The 25,240-nt window shown below is 38.0% G+C and overlaps 3 protein-coding genes across 3 annotated transcripts; 2 read left to right on the top strand and 1 right to left on the bottom strand.

Moving 5' to 3' along the window:
* Nucleotides 1-95: 95 nt before the first annotated feature.
* Nucleotides 96-4,173, top strand: LOC145491073 (uncharacterized). Its single transcript, XM_081470213.1, has 2 exons — nt 96-1,015; nt 3,594-4,173. The coding sequence occupies exons 1-2, from the start codon at nt 644-646 to the stop codon at nt 3,924-3,926; spliced, it is 705 nt and encodes a 234-aa protein (XP_081326339.1). The 5' UTR covers nt 96-643; the 3' UTR covers nt 3,927-4,173.
* A 2,666-nt stretch (nt 4,174-6,839) lies between these two features.
* On the bottom strand, nt 6,840-11,666 carry LOC145491014 (uncharacterized). Its single transcript, XM_081470144.1, has 3 exons — nt 11,401-11,666; nt 8,449-9,552; nt 6,840-7,350 (listed from the first exon to the last, which is right to left on the bottom strand). The coding sequence occupies exons 1-3, from the start codon at nt 11,655-11,657 to the stop codon at nt 7,140-7,142; spliced, it is 1,572 nt and encodes a 523-aa protein (XP_081326270.1). The 5' UTR covers nt 11,658-11,666; the 3' UTR covers nt 6,840-7,139.
* Nucleotides 11,667-11,922: 256 nt separating this feature from the next.
* On the top strand, nt 11,923-25,062 carry LOC145490982 (uncharacterized). The gene is made up of 13 exons (XM_081470104.1): nt 11,923-11,951; nt 12,072-12,227; nt 15,105-15,242; nt 16,445-17,075; nt 17,505-18,325; nt 18,854-18,970; nt 20,058-20,144; nt 20,293-20,418; nt 21,097-21,164; nt 21,496-21,579; nt 22,607-22,663; nt 22,936-22,980; nt 23,497-25,062. The coding sequence occupies exons 1-13, from the start codon at nt 11,931-11,933 to the stop codon at nt 23,819-23,821; spliced, it is 2,676 nt and encodes an 891-aa protein (XP_081326230.1). The 5' UTR covers nt 11,923-11,930; the 3' UTR covers nt 23,822-25,062.
* Nucleotides 25,063-25,240: the final 178 nt, after the last annotated feature.

Here is a 25,240-nt window from a genome sequence, read left to right as displayed (position 1 = left end):
GAAAAACAAACTACTTAAAAATAAAACAAAAGTCGGCGTCAGCAAAGAAAAATATCTGCATAAATTTCAATGATTATCTAATTCACTAATCCTCGCCAACAAAAGCGAAGTGGAATCATTTATATATCATTCTCATACTGTTTATTCGCGTATATCGGTGAACGTCCGTTATTTGTCTTGAGCTCGAACTAAAAAAGCGATCGCTTACCGTTCAGGACACACACACAAACAACTTTCCAATAGAGAAGGTTACTGGCTTCAAGACAGAAAAAAGACCGTGCCGGTAATTGTTATCGCACGGTTGAAAAGACTCTTTTTTAGCTCACCTAATGACATCAGAATTTTTTGTTCCGATCAGTTAATAAGCCCTATGCCGGCCCTTTACACAACAGTTTAGCTCACAAGGGAATAATCTTGTTGGCTTTTAATTGGCTAGTGGCTTTCTCATTATCAACAGACAGCCAGCTTGTCCAAATCCTACTTGAATGAGTCTTTTGCATAACAGAGATTGTCAAGTGGCTGATTCGAAGCTCCTTAATCGCTTCATTTCCTAACGAGACGATCTTGTTGTTTTGCAATGTGGGAGTCCGTGTCTGGCAAAAGCATTTTTCACGCAAACCTCTGAGAGAAGTTTATCCTCGCTATGGATCCCGTGACATCCTTGAAAATTATCGTCTTTCCGAGCATCGAAGAAAAGATTTTTGTTGGGGACAAGAAAGGGTTTTACCCGGCGTCCTCATATGTCTTTAACAAACCGACAAAGTCCGGAGTGCTTCTCGACGACAGGCAAACAAGAAATAGCGAGCGAACTGAATCAAGAATGCTAGCAGAAGAACGAAAGAATTCTAAGAACAGGAGGCAGTTCAGCTGCCCAAAAATCATCGATTTTAACACGCTGAAATCGTTCCAAGAAATTCGTCCCATGCACAAACCAAGACGAATCTTCAATGGCTTCTTCCCTTCCCGGGTTAGATCAACAACCACTGCTTTGGGCAATGCTTACAAAGAAGAACAAGTAGGTTTGCTTTTTTTACCTTTTACAGGAGCACCCAATGGATAGTTTCGGTAAATTATGGGTGATATCTTTGCAGAAGGCCTTTAATCTCCTCCGATTTTAATCATCTCGAATTTTCGTGATATGAAAAATTTTGCCTATAGCTTGTGTTGTTTTCGGATTGTCAAAAATGTCATTTTGGGTACGAAAAAAAAAGGTCAGCTATGATTTTCGGAAAGGTAATAACACCTAAGGTTTTCAGGAAATGGAAACTATTTAAAGCCATAATAAATTCGGGAAGACTCGAGTTCCCCTAGAACAGCCGAACAGATAACAATTTTATTGCTCAGGCTAGAATTAACCTACCTACGTTTAAAGCACACAAAACAGCGTTATAAAGCATTTGAGAAAAGACCGTTCTTGTGTGCCCCTGCTTTCTTAAATTAGCGTTAATAGAAGGAGATGTGTAATAACGTAATTCAAACGTTAAGTCTTGGCAGTCGAAGTTGCCATGGCGCACAACAGTGTCATCAACGGGGTCCCATTTGGAAGCTTTTCCGACGAAAAAATGTGCTTCGTTGTTGACTGAGGGGCAGACTTAGTTCATAACCTTTTTTGACTGAGTTGAATAAAGAATCTTTTGAATTATCTCACCAATTTTTTTTTTCCAGTGATAATTCTTGGGATTTCAAAACGACTTCGAAAGCTTCCCTTGCCCTAATCAGTGAGGCATTTTGCCTTAATAGTTAACAGCACGACAAATCTTGAAATCGTTACTCGTGAAGTAATTTCAGTTAAAACTTACCGTTAAATTTGGTGAAAGTGCGATACATTCTGTGTGTGCCGGTTAACTAAGACCGATTTTGCAGCTTCAGTTCGATATTGAAGGAAGATTAAATCTACTAAAACTTCCCTTATGAGGCGAAATCGCACAAACTTGTAAAATGGCTAACATTTTCTTCACGCTTGGAAGCCTAAAAAGTATCGGGCTGTTCCTTTCTGCATGTTTTTCAGTCTTCTTTATTTTTCAGTGCAACACTGCATTTAATACTGATAATGCGAGACGAAGAAATGTGTTATTGGTTTTCGTGAAAATACTTGAATTACTTAGATCTAATCAGCTATAACACAATTTAGTGGTATTACTGCGAATCTTATTTCTCGTTGAAATTTCTAGATGCAGCTTTTCTTTTAATGAAACGTTATGGGAATGAAAAATCGTAAAGAGAAAACATTTCAGTTGTTAGGTTCCATGAACTATCGACAGGATTTGTAACTTCAATTTCTGAACAGAGGGCCCATAGTTCGTCGATTTTTTACGTACAATCACCTGGCAACTTTTAGCATTGTTTAGAAAATCTTATTCCGTGCAGCGTGATTATCAAGAGTTGAGCAGTTTATCTTTCAAAAAATAAGAGAGAATGGAAAGCAAACAGAAGCAACTCAATCTCTGCGTTCAACTGTTGGCGCTGCTATGATACGTCACGGAGAGTCTGTGATCGATATCTGAAAATTTGCTTCCCTCTCGTTTGCCAGTATACCTTCGATAATGCGATAGGACGCTTCTATATAACTTGACCCGCCAGCAGATGATTCTTTTATTAAAAAAATTACATCTGTAATAAAGAAAAACTAACTCAAGAGACCATTGACAATTTCTAGCGCATTTTCGTAGTGACAGTTATTTAAGCGTTTGTTCCAAGTCTAGATGACAGCCGGGGATAAAATCAGTTAAAAAATGAATGTCAGTTTGAGGCCCACATCCCAATTTCTGTTGTCTGACAATTAAAACAAGTTTTAAATCAAAGACGCATCGAGAAACAGTGGGCTGTTCGGGAACTTGAGATAGCTGAAACGTTTGGCAGCTATATTGAAACTACGCCGGGTTCGGTTACTCGTAACATTGCTTGGCTGCGGCAGGCTAAATGATTAAAACTCGCCGATGCATACGGCCAGTATATTGTCCGGCTTACAACAAAGGTTTTCTGGTTAAACTTGATCAAGATGAAAATAATCAGTTTAATTTACTGCTGAGTATATTGGCTGTGTTTATAACGGAGACTTTTTGAAGGTTCTTCAGTTGATCTGAATGCAACCATTTGCCCTCCTTGCCATAGGTAGTCTCATTTGCATGAATTAGGCTTGCATGCTATTATTTAGGCATGTCACGGAAGTATTAGCCATGGTGTCTGTGTTTCCGTCGATAAATCAAGTTGTTTACTTAAGTTACTGTATTCATGAAGTAAAATTTTCAAATTATACTAAAGAGCTTTGTCGAGTGATTGTCGAAAACTTTCCAGCAACCTGCTATCAGGACTGTAGCCAATATGAGGCAAACCGAGGCACTTGCTTCGGTCATTTTTTCGTTTCTGTAGTTTCTTGTTTGAAAGGGGAAAGTCAAAAAATGGCTGTTTTATACCTATAGGAAGAGAATTTAACCATGCCGATATGCTCCTGACCATGGACACAGCCTCAGTCTTTTTTTTTTTTTTTTTTCCATGGACATCGCCTCAGTCATAATTTTTCCTGGCTACGCCGCCCTGGTTGTATGTACTGACAACATTAACAACTGATTATGGTTTCACTGATCTTCTTCCAGCAGGAAGTTACACTTGAAGAGCTCGTTCCCAATCCTAACTCTCCACCTTGTCAAGACGGGGCAGTACTCTCTCGGACTGCGACTTCAAGGAATAGCAGTTTACGATCCGAGCCGATCACATTACCGAGCGAATCCGAGCCACGACTGTCGCCTCAGCTAAAATCAAAACAAGACTCACGGAGGGTGGTGTACTCGTTGAGAAATGGCTCTCCCTCACCCTGGGTGGACAGGTACAAACTAAAACAGAAGTCAATTTCAGCGTCGACATTTGTGGAAATAAAGAACAAAGCAGGCACAGTTGAAGAGCCGCCTGTTCGAGGAATTTCAAGATAGCAATTCAATATTTTGTCTTACCAAGACGGCTATAGTAGGTTATGTCATATTAAACTGAAGGTCTTCGCAGAAACTTTAATTTATTTGTCAGAAATGAATCGTTCTATGACTTTGAAAAAAGTAATATAATAAATTTCGAATGGACACTTTTTATTAACAATGTTCTGTTTTGAGACTTTACGTGTAGGTGTGTTTTCTTTCGAGGATAGCTACTAACTTTCAAAATAGAAAGGCTTTGTATATTTTATAATAGCCGCTTAATGTAACAATCAGATCCATGTAAATAAATCCAACAAAATTGTAGATTAAATGGAAATGTTATGAAGTTTGCGTGTTTTTGTTTCACGCTTAGTCTGTACTAGGAGCAAATGTTACTGATTTGAGTGGAAAAACAGAGTCAATCAGGTCCCCACGCCACCTTCTCCTCTTCCACAAACTCGCGCTACGTTAAATACCTCTTGCTACATGTACATGATTCCGACGTTGCATTTTGGAGAAGCTAACTCATCTACCAGGCGTTAGGTACAGATCTGCCGCTAGCTATGTATCCTGCCTCCGCTGAGTCGCTTTCATGCACTGGGTTATTGTCATGTCAGTCATTTTTACGCCAGACTGACCCAGATTAATTCACAGAGCAAAGGTGGGGAAGGCAAAGCTGTGTTCTAACTGAACTGGACCACAACATCAGAGATCATGCGTGAAAGTGGCTAGAGCCTTTTGCTGCTCTCCACATCCGGGTACGGATGCCTGGCTAAAGCAGTGAGTTTGTCTGGCGCACTGATCATGAAGGTTCACCAGTTCCGATGCAGATCCTGCTTGAAGAAACTAAGGCACTGAGGTTAAAAGTGTCTTGCCCAAGCGCTTCTACACTTAGAAATTTTTCTTGCAACAATTTGGAACAAAAAGCGCCAGCTGTAGTGTAACACTTGTGACAGTTGTTGTAGCAAGTGTGGTGCGAACCTGGATGGGGGGGAGCGGTACTTCCGAAAAATTTGGTTGGGGTGTGCGACCCGCTTCCCAAAACCCTTACCCTATTTGTGACGAAACTCTACGATTTTTCCAAACCTATTTATGACCTGGCCAAAAATTTGATACTTTATTTATGACCGTTGCGGCTGACACAGTTGCCCTAAACATAATTTTTGAAGGGCTTCACGGTTTATGGTCTTATCGATAATGATGAAAAAGTAGCTTCTTCTAAAAAACATAGTCAATTCAAGACTAGAGTACAGACCATACCCTAGTTAAGACCAAAATGGCCAAATCTATATCCTGTTTATGACCAAAACGGCTGAAAAACCATACCATTTGGGGCTGCATATACCTACATAACCCATAAAAGGGAGTACCCCCCCCCCCCGGGGGGTACAAAGTGAATCACTCTCTACTTTTCGCATGGAACGACTGCTGCAATGCTGAAAAAAATCTTCCTTACGTGTTTCTAAGGAGTGTTACATTAACCAACCTCTGGCGCAACTTGTCTGGTGTCCGCCGAGATTTGAACAAAGAACTTCCAGTTACAGGTTAAGACAGCGTCCACACTTCGCCGGAGAAATTTGAAATCGCAACTTTATTTCTACGGTTAGGGCTACTGTCGACACTAACCCGTCACGAAAACGGAGCTTTTCGAAAACGCTCTTCAAACCGGAGGAATTTGAAAACGCTGGCTTTTCGTTTTCGTGTGGACGGAAAAGACCTTGAAAACGGAGCTTTTCGAAAACGATGGCGTCACGATTTGATTTCCCTCCGCGAATTTTCCCCAGACACAATTAAATCCAAAATGACCGGCGATTGTTGCGTCTTGTAATTCCTCCGGCGTAGTGTGGACGGCAAAACATTTGATGCGTTTTCCGAATGAAACCTCCGTTTTCAAATTCCTCTGGCGTAGTGTGGAACGGGGCCCAAGTACAACAGGGCCTTTAGGCCAACGCCACTCCCAAATGAGCATTATCTCGCAGCGATTTCGCAGTTCATAATGGGCGAAGCAATGCCAACTACATGTATCAGAAGTGTTTTTTTGATTCACTACACCTTTTCATTATTTTCATTACTGATTTTTTTATATTACCCATGCATCTTTTTTATATTACCCGTCCTTTCATGTTAATAATATAGACTACCCTATTTATACATTAAAATAGATGTTCAAAATTTTAGACTCAATAACCTTAATTAATCACTTTGATACCCTCTGCAATGAATCTGTACACTATATGGTATATCTGCCGTACCCAACCAAAGATTTATAAGCTGTTTAACCCTTGAATCCCAACAATAATGAATTTCTAACTTCCCTTTCCTCCTCTTGACCTTTTGTAGCATTTTTTTCCCCATGTATAGCTAGGCGGACAAATACAGTCTGTCAAAAAAACCTAAAGAGACCCTTTACCGATATGCACCGAACCGTACAGACAGCGATAACCTTTAGCTTGCCTTAGAAACTGTGATGACCTGGGATCGCACCAATTTTTATTTTCCAACGTGATCACAATTTACGACGGAGAAAGCAATAGTCGTTTCCTTCCGTAAACGATGTGTTTCACCATTACATTAATATTCAAATTTCCCGCTCGTGCAGTGATCGACTATCTTTTAATTCCTCTCGTGAATGTCGCTATTGTAATAACAGCAAGTTTGAATTTCCCTCGTGAATTAATAAGCCTTTGTTTGGTGCTAAAGCTATTGTTTCAAGATCTCCTTCTATGGCCATATTTGTGACACTAAACAAAAAGCACTGTCTTTGAATTTGATTGGCTTTTCTTGATACGTGCGCTGAAAGTATAACATTTGCTCTTAGGGAACCTGTTTTGATACTTGTTGCTGAGCTGATTGCCTCTTCCAGCTATGAAATGAGCATGACCTTCTATTAAGTATCCCTTTGCAAATTGCAAAACTGTAGCAATTTATGGCCGCACATATCCTAAAACCTAGGGTGGCGTTATGTTTTTTTGGCGCTCGTGGTCTGCTTTTAATATGAGTCGCGCAAAAATAGCGCGAGAAGACAAAGAGTGAATATAAACAGCAAAAAAAAACACACAAAAAAAAAACTACCTGCTTGATCGCAGGATGAGATAATAAGGTTGTTTTGACAGACTGTATATGGGAAACCGTAAAGAGAATTTTAAAGATGAACCTGGAACCAAATCTGATTTAGACTCAGAAACAGCTACTTCACCTTGCATTTTAATAAACTCTTGATGCCGAAAATGATGTTTATCCTAAAGCATTTTCCGCAAGTTGTATTTTTTCTAGAAGCTCTTGTGAATTTTTCAGAAGTCTCTCGATTTCCTCCACACTCATTTCTAAGAGCATCCCTGTTATTTTATCGGCATTTTCAGGATGAGATTCCTCAACTTTCTCATACAGTTTTCCTCCTAATTCTTCTTTGACAATGTCATCTTGGTTGCGAAGGTTAGTTAATTCCCTGTGAAATGAAAAAGGAAAGATATTCTTTTACAACTGCTAGACTATGAAAAACCTGGTAAACAAGCTCCAAGTTTTTGTTAACAAGTGCCTGAGGAGCCTTCTTCGCATAAGATGGCAAGAGAAGATTAGAAATGAGGATCTGTGGCAACTGACAGGTCAGAAAGCTTTGGGTTTGACAGAGGATTGGTCACACCCTCAGGAGACCTGACAGCAGTATAGCGAAGGCAGCATTGAAGTGGAGCCTCCATGGAAAATGAAGGAGGGGGCAGACTGAGCCAGTCAAGGAGGCGAGCTTGTATGGCAGAGCTAAAAGAACAGGGAACAACTTGGGCTGCCGCAAAGAAAGTTGTGCAGAACAGGACCTGCTGGAAAGCAATGGCTACTGGCTTATGCTCCACTAGGAGCTCAGGAGTTTAAAGAAGACGAAGAGTGGCAGAAGAAATGCTGGGTTCATTTTGGGGTAGACCTTTCTATCAGGGGGGATATACTACTTGGAGGTCTTTAAACTTGCATAAGAAATATTTTTGGTGCATTTTCAAACTCTCTGAATACAAGGTCTAAAACAAAACAAACTCCACAGTTATCACTTGGAACATGCATACTGTGACAAGAGATAAAATACAAAAGAAGCTACACTGCAATGGAGGGGGAGGGGGGGTGTGGCATATAATCAGGAAAAAAAATTTAATGGCAATTTTGATAGACTTGTATCATTCACTGGTTGGGATGGAGGGTGGCTTTGTTAAATCTTTTTGAAAGTTAAATACCCATCCTCACTAATTTTTCCCATTTTGAATAGAATAGAAGCATTGAACTCACTACACAACAGTTATTTCTTGGAAGTGTATTTTCAGGGAGATGTTTCAGCAGGGCTGTCATTAAGTTTTGCTTCACCTGTAGCCTTGATCTCCACACCCACAACAAACTTGCTACTTTATGGGTGAATTGTATAAACTTCAGACAAGTTCGATTCACCTGTAACATCAAAGGCTGATCAAGTATACTCAGCCATGACAGGTGTTACAGGTTACGGCCCTGAATGACAGCCCTGCTTCAGCCATGCAGAAAGAAAAGATCATGTAAATTAGGAGTTCACCTGTCTGATTCAGTTTGTTCTGCTTCATGTATAGCAACTAATGCTCCTTCAAGTTTCTCCTTCAACTGTTCCTCATTCAAGACCAGAGTTTCCAGAGTTTTGCAGTCAATATCCATCAACATTCCTGTTAATTTTTCAGCCTCGTTTGGATACCACTGCTCTATAATGCCATAAATCTGCTCTGCTAAAGCATGTTTCATTTCGGAGTCTGATAATAATACTTTATCTCCTGACTCTTGAACAGAGTTTTTTGTTGATGCTAAGCTGTGCGGAATTTCTTTTTCCGTGCTTTTTTCACTTAGGACATTGGCTGCATGTGCAGCTTTCTCTTTAAGTGCGGCAGAATCAGCCACTAACAGGTTCAACGTAGTTACATCAAGTTCCAACAGCATGCCTGTGATTTTATCCACTTGATAAGGATACCATTCACTAATTAAATAATACAGTTGTTCCCCAAGAAGGGCTTTGTCTTCTTGCACAGCTTTCGAAGATGTAGTTTCATGTTTATTAATCTGACTGTTAAGTGCCATCGAAGCCTGATTTACTTTTTCCTCAAGTGCAGCTTGGTGTTTAACAAGCATTTCTAAATCTGGAAGGTCCATTTCAAGAAGCATTCCTGTTATCTTGTCAGCTTGATTGGAATTAAGTTCATAAACCAGCTCATACAGCTCTTCTCCAATAAATGTTTTATCTTGAGCCTCTCTTAACACAGCTGATTCACTCTGCAACTGCCCATTTTCTATCTGTTCTTTACTATTTTGCAAGACTGACAAAACATCTTCCACTTTTTTTTCTAACAAGTCTGCATCTTTGATCAGGTGTCCCAAACTTTTACCATCCATCTCCAATAAGATTCCTGTCAATTTTTCTGCATCATTTGGATGTCGCCCTTCAATTAAAGAGTATATCTTTTCCCCTAAGTCATGCTTACTTTCTGAAAGGTTTCCATGGTCCACAGCAGAAATTTCAGATGTATAAGAATTGCCACTCTCCATTATTTTCCTTTTGTCATATGTAGTTGCATTATGTAGAGGATGAGGGGTCTTCTGGAATTGGTTGCTGTTATTTCCATTGCTGTTAATCTTGGTCTGTTCATGATCTACCCTGCAGATAGAAGTGGTTGTACATAGAAAATACATTAAAATTTGGAAAAAAGAGTGAGATCTTTAGTTTTAGTTACTGTATTACTTGGTTTGTGGTGGTCCAGTGGTTGGTGAGCCATACTCTTGACTAACCTGTCAGGGTTTGAGCCCTGGCTGGGGTCACTGAGGTGTGTTATTAGCAAGAAACTAATACCCTCTTCAGGGGCGGATCCAGGATTTTTCTTAGGAGGGGGTGCACCACTAAGGAATGGCATATCTGACTGGTGGGGTAAACAAATTTTAAAAGTAAATACGAAGAAGGCTTCATCCCAGGTAGGGGTGCCCACCCCCTGCACCCTTCCCCTAGATCTGCCCTTGGTCTTCACGCTGAAGTATGAATGGGTACTGGCCAGAAGCATAAGGTAACCCCGAAATGGTTATATGCTTCTGGTACTGGAGAACTTTTGCAGCAACCTAATAAATTGCCTGGGGATTACTTACAGTTGACTTCTCCCATTCCATTCCAGGGAGTACCAATGCACAATTCCACAAAATATCCATACCCACCCCACGGAAGGTCATTAGAAATTCTAAGGGGGTGAGGAATATCTACAGACAAAATTTTGCAAAAAAAAGAGTGAAGCTGCCTGGAACATCCAGAGGCGTTTCTTTTCTTTAGGGGAGGGGTGGAGGGGGGAGGGTGAAAAAACGAAAAAACTACATGTAAATGGAGGGCATGGATATTTTCAGGATCTACACACTACTTCTAGTGTTTTCATGTTGTGTATGGAAACCAGAGTTTCCTTAGAGCTAGCAGTTTACTCCTCCAGTCAGGAGGTTGGACTTAATTGACTCAACCAGGAGGTTGATCCAGTTGACTCCTCCAACCCATTGCATTGAAAGACCTATCAGTACTTTTGTACCACCAAAACCATGGTTACTTGTATTTTGATTATTTTGTTTTGAGTAACTGATGATATAGCAACACCAGCCTTTTTGTGTGGCTCCACAAAATATAGATCCACACCCCTCCGTTAAGGGAATTTCATGTAGACACCCAGTCGCTGGAATTCCCATATTTTTAACACAAGAATGACCCCCGGCCCCTATGCAATTTCCATGAGTATTCCTGTACAAACCCCAGCCCATCTGGAAAAACTTTATTTCGGCAAGAAAGTGTGTTTTAGTTAAAGTATGCTTTACACATCACTGCTGTATTAAAAGAAATATTTAAACATAATTTTCCTATTAACATTTCTTTTATAATATTAATAATGGTAAAAAATTTTGTTGCTGAGCTTTCTAATATATTTGCACATTTTGAATGAGTTGTTTTGTTTTATTTGGTAATTTAAAAAAGCAATTCATCAGACATACAAATTAAACAGGCACCATGGGTTGAAATCAAACAAATTACCTTCAGAATATTACAATGCATTCACTGAGCAATTTAATTTGTCTGTGGATTACCCTCTCCATGAAAAGGAGAATTCTGTTTCATTTTTTTGAAGGAAAGAGAAGAAAACTGAAAAGAAAAGGAAATTTCCCCATTTAAAATGGGAAGAAAATTATTTTTCTTTGAAATTTGGAAAACAATAGATCATCGAATTAAAAAGTCGTTTAAAGCTGCTGCTGCTGGTCCAATGGAAAGCATCACAAGAGAAATGTATATATTTTTTAACAATCAGAGAACAACGATTAATAAGCTTAATAATTTAAAGCCAATCAACCCAGTTGAAAAAAAAAAAAGAAACATGACAAACGACGATTTCAGTCACGCGAACAAGAAACTCGTTTAAAATCAATCGAAATTTAACTTTAAATGGGAAAATCAGATTGCTTTTTCTGAAGTTCGGAAAGCTTATCTTACCTTTCGGAGCCGTTTGAAGAAGAGATGTTTGCTGCAGCCTGGTGAATTCGAGCATGAAGCTGTCCCTGATTTGTTGTTGTTAGTAGTCCCTCTAATTCTTCATGCTCTAACTCCAGTAACATACCGGTAATGTTTTCACTACTTTCTGGATAGATTTGATGCACTATCTCGAATAATGTGTCTCCAAAATCGGCTTCATTCTTGTCGCGCTCGCTCACTGAATTTCCCATCTTCTTGCCTTTTTTACACTGAATCATGTTTCACAAAGCAATCCCTCTTGGGTGGGGTGAGTATCGTGCTTTCGTATCTTTTAGTAAACGTTTATAGCATTCTTCCGTCAAAACACTTTTTGACCTGTTGTAATTCGGAATAATTACGTTTTTCTCTTAAAATTATTTCTTTTCATGAGAGAAATAGTAATAGTATTGATTTTCTTTTTGTTCTAAATTATTTTTCCCTCCCCTACTTAGCTGCAGTTTTTGTTCGGGCCCAGGTTTCTTTCATTGGTTAACTAATCGGCGGTTTCAAATATGGCGCGGGAAGCCTTCGAGGTTAGTTACACATTTTTTCAACTCTTTTTCTGTTTCCTTCACGACAACACAACTTTGTTAGCACATTTTTAAACAACTAGTCACTTCTAATTCAAAGCTTACAATCATTTGTAATTTCAGGAGCGATATTTGGAAGAGATGCCGTCATGTTTGCGTGAGCTGTTTGAGCAAACAAGCTCAGAGAAGCAAAGCTACATTGCAAACAACGCTCATTCTTCGACGAAATCCTTTAAATCGATATTAACATTCAATGGCATGGAGCTTCCACCACCTCTGGTAAGATTTACCTTGCTTAAAATGCATTACAACATGTTGACGCTTGGTAAAAGTAAGCTTAAAAACACAACTAATAATTCTGTTGACATATTAAGTTTTTTGCGTCATTGCCAATTTCGGCATGTAAACAAAGATGTCCTTGCTGTCTTTCGTAGGCTTTGTACTTTTTTGCATTGATTATTGATATTATCTTACGCCTGGAGTCGTGATGGATGGAAGACATTTTGTATTTTCTTTTCAGTTCTTAAATTTCACTTTAGATTTTGCTGATAAGTTATAAGCTTGTTATTATGAGCTTATTATTCTTTTCAAGGTCCATTGTACACGAACATCAGCTTAAAAACATCTAATTTATTCAAAATCTGTTGTCACCTTGTTCATGACAATCGTGATCATGCTGGTACATATAACTGCCTTTAACATGAGCGTGAGTTGTAGAACGTAAGCTTAATATACGCTCCACTCCTACCTACTAGCTAGTTGGGAAATCGTTTCTTCTGAATCAATAGATTTGCTTTATTGTAATTACATTCAATATTCAATACATTAGCCTTTTCTGAGGTGTATGTTGGTGCTTTGTTTCTAGAATAATGGATTTTCTTTTCATTTGTTAGTTATGATTATTGTTCATTGGTCCCAAGGGTGAATATTAGGAGCCATGCATCCCGTACATTTTGTTGTTCAGTTGCTATGAGTAGAAAGGCTGTACTTTCAAATTGTTAAATTATAATATTCCAAAGTTTGATCAGCCCTAATCTTCTCTCACTATATCAATGCCAGTCAAATCAAATGGAAATCTTTGGCTCTTTGGAAAGTAAATTAAAACAGGCTAACCGGAGCATTATTTTTAAGGCTAACCTGAGGGATATTCAGGCTAACCGGAGTGATATTTTGGCTAACCAGAGAGCAGACTTTCACTGTGATTAACCTGAATAACCCTTTCTAGGGTTAGCACTTGATAATGGAAATAACATGACATATACTTAAAAAGTCTGTTGTCTGCATTTTACCCTCAGCCTACAGTCCTGCACTCTACAGTCGACCAAAACGTCTTGGAGCAACAAGTCAATGCTGATATTTTATTTTTTGACCACTTGAGATTAATACATATTTATGCGTAATGTGTAGCTCCAGAAAATATCCATACCCCCCACGGAGGGTCACGGAAATTCCGAGGGGTAGGGGGGTCTGAAAGAGGTAAATTTCTGAAGGGGAGGTGGGGCTACTCAAGGAGTTTTCTTTCCAGTGGGTCTGAAATGCGACTGAATGAACATTACCGTACTTTCCCAATTGATTCAGGTAACCAAACAAACAGAAATGTTCCATCTGTTGAGAAATAAATGTTAGATTCTTTGTCATATATTTTCCATTTTTTTTCCAACGTCGTACGACTGACAGCAATCCTGAGTATCGTGTTTGTTGAATGTCAAGTTGAACAAAATGCCGACAAAGAGGTGCAGCAATACATGAACAATGAAGTTGATGATATTTTATACTTTGAAGATCGTTCTGTATTTAGCTCAAATGCAGCTCAGATGCTTTTTCCAGCATTAATCATGCCATCAATTAAATGCGACTCATACTTTGTTTATTTCGTTTGATACTCGTACAAAATTATTCCCTGTTTCAGACTTGCTGTAACTAGGTTATCACATATTTTTCATCATTATCCGTGTAGTTAATAGTTTGCTTTAAGTGAGCAAAGTCGATTCAAAGCCATTTGTCTTGAACTATATGTAAACGTGGACAGCGAGGAGCGTTGTAATTGGAGCGATAGCCGAGATTTCATTTGGTTATTGAGAGACAGATTGAATAATGCATGTTTCCCGTATGAAATGTATGACAATTAAAAAAACTAAGGCATAAAATGAATTTACTATTATTTACAAACTACAGACTGAGACAAAGCATATGACTTAATTGATGTATCCCTTTAGCGAAAGAAAAAATAAAGCGACATTAATTTTGGGAAACAGCTGTTTTGAAAAAATGTTGTGTGATGACTTTACTGCGTGTGTAAAGTAATTAGATATGTTGTTTTGACCATGCATAAATTAAAACTTTGACTGGGTTATTTGAAAAAGCTTTATGTACGTTCCGAGATTCTTACATGAAAACTTCCTTTAATGAAGAAAAAGTCAGCTGCTATGCCATTTGGGAGTGAAGTGCTTCTAAGTCAGTTGGTTATTAGTTTAAACACCGGTTCGAACATTTTAACATGACATGAAGGAACGTGCCGCATCTGCAGTCTACCGTGAAATAGTAGGCCTTTGTCTACAATGTAACTATAAACAGCTGTGGCTAAATTTTATTACAATTAATGAGCTAAGTCTTGTTTTCTATGGATACGGAATTTCCGAGGGGTTGGGGGGGGGGGGGCCCAAGTAGAAAAATCATGGAAATTCCAGAGGGTGGGGGAAGTACTGTGAAGCCTCTTGGAACAGAAAATCCTGGGGGGTGGGGCGTCAAACTGGAAAAAAACCTCCATGGGGGGTATGGATATTTTCTGGAACCACACAATTTAACTAATACTTGAAATCAAAAGGTTTGAAAGACTCATGAATACATAGATTGAAAGTGTCAGTTTTCTGACATGAAGGAACCACTGTATACATGAACATGTGAAGTTTTGACTAACTTAATCCTCTAGGTTTTGAGTGGAACATAGGGCATTGAATTACTGTAATTAAAAGCTTAGTTGAATGTTAATAGTTGTGAAGGTGATGGTCATTTCCCTGGTCAGATATAGTCACTCTGAAAAAAAACCCTTCCAGAATGGTCAAGATTTATATCTCTAATATTATTTACATGAAGTTGTTAAATGACTTTAATGTTGATCTCTGTAACCTGTAACTGTATTGTGTATTCTACTTGTAGCTTACAGAAAATGAAAGGGCTGAGATGCGTCAATACAGAAGAGAAGCAGTTAAATGTGAAGCCAAAAAGTTTGAAAGAAGACGAGAAAAGTACTCAAACCTACTCTTACAGGTCATGTCAGTCATGGACAGAGTACAGGTGAGGAGACTGTATATACAACTGTAACTCTTTGTGAAACCTCTTCAGAATCTAGTGGCTCAACATACCTTTGCTTACACTTGAAGCTTTAGCTGTACCATGAAGCGGTTAAGAGTATTGGAATTCCCCCTGCATAGGATGCAAGTAAATTATTAATTAATTAATTAGTATAGGTAATCATACAGTTTCGAGTTCAATTTGGAATTAATTTGCATGAGTGAGTTTTTCAAAAAGTTGAAATTGCATGAGCCGCTTCGGCGAGTACAATTTCAGCTTTTTGAAAAACTCACAAGTGAAAATTAATTCCAAATTGAACGAGAAAAACTGTATGATTACTTATTAATAATATAAACATGAAAAAATTTGCGCGCAGCAAGTGCCAGAAGACCTTTCTTGAAGCCATTTTTTTTGCATTCGAGAAAACGTTTTTCAAAGTTTCCACACAAAATTTTCGTCATCATTTTACGGAATATCATTGGCTTGGAAAATTTCCTATTGTCTTTCAGCCAGTCATAATCCAGAATTACGATGTGTAATTTGCACTGGTGTTACACTTGGATTGCACTGCTCTCAGCCAATCAGAATCGAGTAATTTTTTCATGTATATTATCAATTAATTTAAAATTAATTAGAAGTTCATCCTCATCAGTTTGAATTCATCTGACATAATTCTCAAAATAAACTGGCCCTTCTTTAAGTGTCTTGAGTGTTATTTTTATGTCAGTTCCGTCAAATGAAAGATCTCTGTTTGGTATTTTAAAACATTCAGACATGTATGTCAAAAAAGAGAAGTACTCTGTAATAATCACTGTGTCTTGATCTCACAAAATAAAATAAGTGTCCCGGTTGCTTGGTCAAACAGGGATTGGGAAGGCCGTGCACCATGCGTATGTGGCGCATTTTGAAAGTACTTATCAGGCCTGCGATGCGCCCTAGCTACAAAACAGCTAGTAAAATATACGTTATTTTGTGGAAAGGACTTTTGTTTGTGAAATTTTTGGTGTAATGACGAATGAACATGCAAGAAATCACGATGCCTTTGCTTTTTAATCATTTGCCTGATTTGCCTTCCCAATCCCTGTCAAATCAATATGGTTTATTGTATAATTTGGTGTAACGGGAAAAGGGTTATTACTTGATTGTTACTGTGTGAAAAATTATTTTGTTAATTTGGGCATGATTTTTGCTATTTTGTTTGGCAGGAACAAAGAGAAGCAAGAACTATTACTGAAATGCAGTATGATACTGAAGGTGTTAGAGAGAGAAGATTTGCCAAAGAAAATTATGAATCAACTGCAAGAACATTGGTACACAGACATAAAGAGGAACCTACATCATATGAACCTGACCATGACAGAAGATATGCTTGGAATGCTTCTGATGATGAGAGAAATGCAAAACAGGACCAGTTTGCAGAATCCTATGTAGATTGGACTGAAAATAATTATAATGAGCACTCTAGCAGAATCAACAGTCAACTAAACTATTTATCACACTCATTGGAATCATCCTTTGCCACTGCTGGTGACCAAAGTGGAATGTACGAAAGCCAGTTACCAAGAAATGGGGATTCTAGGAAACAAGTCAGAATATCACCTGAGGGTTTTGAGGGTGCAGATTTTCCTTATAGCTCCACTGTGGCCACTATGGATAAGGAAGCCACTGAGTTAAACAGGCCATTTTCACATGTTTCTCTTGCTTCTAATAGAACACTGGATTCTGGAGATGTCTCAGATACCACACTGCAGAATTCTTCAGTGTCATTTCCTTTTGACAGGGAAGTTCTGGGGTCTGATTCACTTGCATCTTCTTCATTGTCTGGTGCCTTTTCAGGTAAGTTATTTTATTTCTGCGTGTCTTCAAACCTTTACTACCAAGTGGCTATTGGTTAAATATTGTCCAGGGTCCTTGAAGATCCTAAGGATCTTATAAAGGATCTTAAATGTTAAATATTTGGAGAGTTTCTACATTGTATTATCAGTAGTTGTGCAGTAACTCTTCCTGTGTACCAGATGCTTAGACCACATTGGCAGATATCCCTTTGTCCCCCAGCATGGTGTTGTTGGGTTTGCAAAGAATTTGCCTCCCAGTAAAGTAACATTTTTAAGATGAAATGCTTGAGTACTCAGTTGTCTTGTCCAAGAACACAGCTAAAGGAGAGTAAAATTATTGTTACTTAGTGTAATAAACCATGCATCACAAACAAACAAATTGTTAGGTTAATGAGAACTCATAATTTGAACATTGTGTTATTTCCTGCAGACTCTACTACCTCAACTGTGCAATCTGCAATAGAAACACAGCCTGGATCAACAGCGCCGCAACTGCATATAGATTCAGCTACTAATAACGCCCATTTCAGACATTGTAGAGAGAAACACGCATTGCAGTCTATGGATCAACCCCCAAATTCCAGGACTAATAAAAGACCTGTTTCCTCAAAGCAAAGACCTGAAAAGCCAAAAGTTCAGTCTTCTACACTGTCAAAGGTTCCCTGCATCTCAGAGCAAGATAAAACTCTGGCAAATTTGGAAAAGCTGAGACAAAAATTGCTTGAAGAGAAGCAAAAGCACTTAGAAGCTCTTAAACATCAAGAGTTGAAGCGGCTTCGCAACCAAAAGACAGAACAAGCAGGGGATTTACACCACACTTATGCATCTTTCCACAGAGACACTGCTAAACAAGTAACTGAGAGACCTCGGTCTAGTTCTCTGCCCTCATCAAGGCAATCAGACTTCAAACAGTCATCTTCTGAGGAATCACAGAGTAACCCTGTATCTCACAGGTCATCTGGTGATAATCATGTATCAAGGACGCCACCCCTTCGTAGACCTCTTTCACTGCCTTCAGGTGAAATGTACTCTATTCTTGAACTCAGTGGAGAAAATCTTGACAATGAACCAGAATCTTCTTCTGATAAGGAGAACCATGTTATTGATGAGGTTTTGAGAGGGAACAGAAATGATGCTGTTCTGGGAAGTACTCGCAGTAATGCTATAGGCCGAATAAACAGTGAGCAGAGCATGTATCCCTCTCTTCAAACGAAGGAATCCAAACACTTTGTACCAGGAGAGGATAATAAGGTAAAATTTCAATATTTTTGCTTTAGGTGACATCTTAACTTTTAAACTCCTAAGGTTAACATTCAAATCATCCTGAATATTTTCATACACTTTCTTTAATTCTCCTTTGGTAGAATTTGGTTTTAAGTCAGGATTCTTTAGCGAGATGACAGGAACCTTCCTTCTGATATCTTTACTTGACTATGTATAATTTTTTTTATTAAATCATTAAGATATTTTATGTTTGAGGTTTTTATGAGGTTCAATTATAAATAATTATTCCAGAGCTTGTATTGTAGACTGTTTCATTTGCTGGCAATGTTAGAAACATGTTCACCAGTGCCGAGGTAACTTTAAACACTCACAGACAGACTACAGAACAATGAAATCTCTTCCCCTTCTACAGATAAGTATCCTACCAAGGTTTTGAGTAGCTGCTTTCATTAATGAAAGTGTAATTTTCCTTCCTGCAAGTATCTGTAAATGTTTTTGACCAGCTAAATGTGTTAAGTAGTTCTGTTGTTATGTTTGTTTTCTTGTATTTTGAAGCTCTTTGTAAGTAATGGACGGGATAAATTTGCCAAAGTTTCTGCGCATGCTAAGGGATTCCTGACAAGATGTTTGATGAAAACTGACAAGGTTCTAGGTTTGGTGAAGACAATCAAGGTAAGATGATGATGATGATGATGATGATTTGATGACCGATGATAATAATGAGAAACAACTTGTGCAAAATTTAAATATTGACTTACTTAGTAGACCTTCCTTGAACATTTCTCATAAGTTATTGCATGTACCAATACACTCCTTTGTGGCTAGACTAATAATTATTAAAATATTATCATGGCCCTTAAAATGTCATGTTGATATTCTTCATTATTATACGTTGAACTCACTATCTCTTTTCTGATTGGCTGAAAGGGTACAGTGAATTTTCGAAATCAGCTCCTGTGATGTCATAACTGCAGATTATACAATAATCATGTCAGGGACACTCAAGGTCACGGGTAATCATGTCATGTATGACTGCGGTGCATGATTTCTAAGGGTAATCATGTCAAGTTCGCACGCTTTGTGTTGCTTGCCATCAGTGAAGAAGCAAAAACATGACTTTCATTTTTTTCGTTCAATGTATAATAAAACAATTTATTAGATTCGGTTTTTGTGATATCCAGAATAATCAAGGTCTCGGTAAGGGTTATCAGCCGAAGCCTTCGGCTTCGGCTGATAACCCCTACCTCGACCTTGATTATTCTGGATATCACAAAAACCTCATCCAATAATAAAATTTATTGTTTATAAATTGAACATATTGCCAATTGATGAGTAAGGGAAAGCAGTAGCAAAAGCATGCCGCAGACACAATCAAAGCTTGAAGTAAACTGCTTTCCTTCACACAGATGGACTGCTTTAACATATAAGCCCTGCAAATTCCTGTATGAGATTACAAAGAACTTGACAACCTCAAAATGTCGCTGACCTGCATTAGCTCAAGTCTAACTTAGCCTAAAATCAGATACATACATTGACACTCCTGGACCAGTGACTTATTGTCAAGTCCAATAATCAAAAATTTGTAATTGCAAGTTATGTTTTCAGGACCTTTAATTAATCAACTGTTTTTAAATGGTTAATTAAATTGATGAAAAATAAAAGAATAAAGCATTTTTAATTTTACGGCAATCATATCCTTCTTTAACATTACTTCTTGTCCTCCTGCTCAGATGTAAAACCTTTGTTTGTTTGTTGACAGGACACCAGAGATGTTCTGGCAGATATTTCCAGAGAGGACATACAGTCTGTTCAGGAGAAAATGCTGAAAGAAAACGTTGAGGGTCATGTATGTACTCATCAGTGATACTGCAAATTTTGCATACTCAAGCATTGATACCATTAATGAGCAAATACCCTTTGTCAGTTATTGTAACTTACATGCATCAGAAATTTGTCAGATAAATTTTTAAATATAATTAAATGTGTCTTTTTAGCTGAGAGTAGCAAGAATTGGTCTTCATGATGTCTTCTTCAAGGTGCCTGTGAAAGAAAGAATGTCTTACATAGCTAATTCCAGAGCAATAGCAAGAGCGAAAGAAGCTAAGCGAAGAGCCGCAAGGGTCAGTGAATGCTGCTAACTAACTGATTAAATTATACAGTATTATAAAATTATTGTTTGCTCTTTCATTGATTTAGGGAAGCTTGGATTACTCACTGAAAAAAGAAACAAATCTAGACCTTAAAATATTGGCAATGCATTGGTCCATGGCCAGTGGGAATAGTTAATAAATATTATAAAATAGCACTGGACTCTATATCAAGCAACCCTTTTTTGAGCACTAACCACACGCTGGGCTACCTGTGAGACAAATTATTTGAATTGGGAGGTGGGTGGGAGGAGATACACTAATGGCATCCTTCGCTGCTTCATGCTGCAGAAGCTAGAGCAAAGCATTGGCTTTTTGAGCTACATGTATATTTTGGGTTTGAATAGGCTTTAATACCTTTATTTTTCTAAGCTATGAACAGATCTGTTTCTCATGTTTTCCAACTAATTTGATTTGAATTCCTTATTTTTCGATCATTGGTCAAGTAAATAGTTATAAAATTAGTGTAACATGGTCAAAAAAAAACAAAACAATGAGAGAGGTACATTAACTTTCTTAAGGGTCTGGAAAATTAATCCTGACTCAATACATATTGCAGTAAGTATACTTTTTCTACCTACATTTAATTATAGATTTAGATTGAAGAATTACTCAGTAATGACATTACTCTATTTGTTTCCTCATCATCAGAGTTCTGTAGGTCAGTCAAAACTATCTGCTGTTACTTTACGAGCAATTCAGAGACGACAGGAAGACCAGTATCCTTGAGAACTTTATTTACTATCTGACTTTCACAATAACTGAATTAGATTTTCATTTATTTGATAAAGTAAGAAACTAGTAAAATGATTTGCTTACAAACATCAGCTTATCCAATAAGGTGTAAATGTGACTAAACTTCTGCTTAAAAGTCAGTGAAAAATCTGGAAGTTCTTTTTTAGTTGGCTCTAGATTTTGTTCAGTAACATTGTCTTTTTTATAAACCTCCTGTTCCAACAAAATGGCTGTCTAGATACTTTTCTAAACTTTTTGAAAACTTTAAATATCATTGATCAAGTGGGTTTTGATCCTTGATTTCTGTATTCAAAGTACTGTAACACAAACTGCCAGTTCAGAGATAATAAAGCCTAAAGCTGAACCTCGGGAACAGAAGAAGAAAACTTGGAACATCAGGTCTGTTGATGCACAGTGAAATCTGTATTATGTGGACACCCTTGGGACCCTCAGTACTGTCTGCTTAATTAAACAATACAGGTTCATTTTACAGAAAATATATTTGGAAAAAGAGTGACTGCATAAGATGAATTCCTCGTAATACAGGTTTCACTGTATTTAATGTGAAAAAACTTATTTGTATAGTCTGTCGGTAAACAATTACTGTACTATAAAAACTGGCAGTTAGGTTTCCACCTATATCATGTAGCTGCAACAATTTTTCCAAATTGGGCAGGTATATACATTATGTATTAGAATCTATGCAGGGCTTGAAGAAAGTGCTGTCCGGTCATCTGGGCAAGTAGATTCTCCTTCGATCAAGCACCTTTTCATCCTCACTTGCCCGATGGGCAAGAGATCAGACACGTCGTCTACCAACTAAATCATTAAAAGAGCAAACTAAGACTTGCCCAGAGCAAGCAATATTTGAGAGATAATTATTGTCCTGAGGGCAAGCTGGAATTTGAGTTTTTTTTTTTTTCCTGATTATTACGATTATTAGTAAGAACTCTTTTGTTCTCAAAGGTCTCAGTTGTCCCTCTGAAATTTAAAATTGATCTTGGGGAATTAAAACTTGCTGTTTTGCTTGGGACTAGCACCACAACAGCTGTAACAAATAAGTCTGATTTGCGGGTTTCATTTGACATTATTCTGGTTTTCCTGGGAACAGCTATGCAAAACCATCTTTGGTTGCAGTCATAAGCTAATATCACTAAAATAGTGACATTTTTGTGTAAAACTAATAATTAGTTTACAAATGTAACAACGACTCTTTTCTAGTATGAAATCAGTGATTGATTGTATTGACTGGTCAGAATGAATGAACATTTCTACCATGCATATACTGGTTGTATAATGCACATAATTTATGAAATAATGTGACTTCAATTTTTGTTGCATATCATTCAGAATGAAGTAATGTTATGGTATGAGAATGCACAATTTGGTAAAGGACTCACACATGGTTTACTTTCTCTAACTTCAGGGTGCTAAAGCCACAGCAGGGACATACATCACCACCTCTGCCATCTGACAGGACAAGGTGCAGTTTTTTAATTTAGATATCGGTTAAGCAGAGCTCGCAGCAAGCATTATTGCAGCCATGTCTTTATTACTGCATTAATCTTTCTGCCCTGTTCAACCAAACTCATTGGTCACGAACAGCCCCAGTTTAGGAAGTGATGGATGTCCTGCCTACTACTAAGGTTAGCTGTTTAATAAATGAGCTCATAGCTCCCTTTAGTCTCCTGTAACTCATCATTAATTAGTACATCACTGAACATATTATTTCTTGTTTGCTTTGTTTTCTGATAGGTCTAAGCAAAGCACCAGACCAGCTACAGCTCCTGAGAAACCACTGTGAGATACTGATTATCTGCACCTTTATTTTAAACTGTAATTTAACATCAATCCAGACCTGTTCAACCTTAATTTCCTAGGAGTGATCAACATCTGATGTCTCCTTATGATATAACTGAACTGTCAAGTTGACAGCTGACAGAGGTTAAGATAATGTTGCTTAGTATTATAGGCAGACAATGCGTACAGAGGACTAGCTAATGGCTGTACCTCTTTGCAGGTATTACGGGCCTTTGGTACTAGGCAATGATAGTCTTGATATCCCTCCAAATTCTCAGACGTACTGAAACTTAAATATTAAAATATTACTGCAATGTCAAGCAGTCAGGTGACAACTTTCATGTAAATGCACTGGCAAGTAGACCTGCTGGTGACAGAAAAAATGTTACCTAGTTTTATAGGCAGGCAACCTGTGCAGGGGAGTGGCTATATAGCTGTAGTTCTTCCATGTAGTAGATGTTACAGGTGTTTGGCACTAAGGAATGAAACCAGGAAAATTTTTTGCCTTTCCTTTAGGAATTCCAAAATAGGAAAGCAGGATGCTGTAAATCGACCAAAAACAACAGATAATGCACACAGAAACCCTGAAAGACTATCAAGCCTGAAATCAGGTGGTGGAACTCAACCTGCTAAGAGACCAGGAAGGCAAAGCCTTGGAGGAGCTGCTCAGCAGCCCAGAATTATAACAGCTCAACCAAGAGCAAAAAAACGGTTAAGTCTGCCAGCGAATGCGCAGCCTAGAATAAGAGGGTCTGGCACTACAACTGACACAGTGCAGAGGCCAAAGACAGCTTCTGAAGTGAAGAGGAGTTCCAGATTGGCTGCCAACTTTTCTAAATAACTTGAATCTATAGTCTGAATGTGTACATACACCTTGAGATTTTGCACAAGGAGAATTGTAGTTGTGTACTTAATACCCCAGATAAACAAACTCGAACAACACAGATAATGTAATATAAATTATTTAAATAAAATATATTCTGTATTTTAAAAAAATGCTGGAAGCGACAAATATTTATTATTGCTATAAAGTTTTCCTTCTTTCAACTGGCTTGCTTAAACCTTGTCCCAGCTGGGGAACTTAAAGTTGAATGTTACTGGTATGTTAAATGCTGAAACAATAAATTTTAACTGGTAAAGCTGTGTTCACATTAAAGCTGAAACATGCTCAGAGTAAACATGTTTCAAGGAAACATGTTTCACCTAAACATGTTTGTTATTGCATTGTTCACATCAGATGTCAGTTTCAAACACATTTCATGCCTGGTAGTATAATTAATGTTGTTTCATGGTACAGGCATTTGTCATTAAGTTTTGCAGCAATGTTCTCCCAGATATTCTGCTTTCTACCCATTGCCGATAATTGCCATTGTATTTCCTCATTGGCCCACATTTCAACTAGACATTTGGCCTCATAATAGCACCAATTTTAGTTCTTTTGGGCACTCACCTCCTCTGCGCATCTGTCTTCCATTTTGAACGTGTTTGGTCTGATCATGAGTGAAACTACCTCGCAAGGTTGTTTCAATCATGCTCAGAATAATCATGTTTCAACCATGATTTGTGCAATGCACTGTCTGATGTGAACACTTTTCATAACGAAACATGTTTCATTTGTGATTAGACTAACCATGTTTCGGCCTAGTGTGAACACTGCTTAAGTCTCTAGATGGAAACTTAATATGTGAACATTTGAAAGAGAGCATTGAGCTGTATTTCTATTTAGTGCTACCATACTAGAGGGAGACTCTCTCTTCTAACTATGGTGCTGCTTAAGGATTTTGTGAGGCACTCTTGTTATTGTACAAATAACTGACATACCTTCTAGGTAGGACCTTTTTTCCAAGGATCAACTGAGCTTGCATTTTTCACAAGAGGTTTTTCCATAAGATAACCTTTTAGTACTGTTTTGGTTCAATATCTGCAAGTGGTTGTTCAAGTTTCTGGTCACACAACTGGTTAAAAGCATTAATTTTGGATACTCTAGTTTTTCTGTGAGCCAGGGTTAAAGAAAATAACATGTTCTTGTGGCTGAGCAAATTAATGTGTCCATTTTGTAACCTCCAAGGGTTTAATTATATTGACCAGCTGTGCAGATGATTTTGTCAAATTTTGACCAACTATGGAACGTTTTCGTTATAAGTAACTAAAAAATTTTCCCTCCTGCTGAAAATGCTAATGAAACCTCCCTGGTAGCCTGCCATAGCCTTCTTCACCCAACTGCTTACACACTTGGGTTATCCAGAATTAGGAACAGCAC

The sequence above is a fragment of the Orbicella franksi genome, chromosome 6 (assembly GCF_964199315.1).
Source record: "Orbicella franksi chromosome 6, jaOrbFran1.1, whole genome shotgun sequence".
In the NCBI taxonomy this organism is placed as follows: domain Eukaryota; kingdom Metazoa; phylum Cnidaria; class Anthozoa; order Scleractinia; family Merulinidae; genus Orbicella; species Orbicella franksi.
The sequence above is the reverse complement of the archived record's forward strand: the minus strand, read 5'-3'. Positions and strand labels throughout refer to the sequence as shown.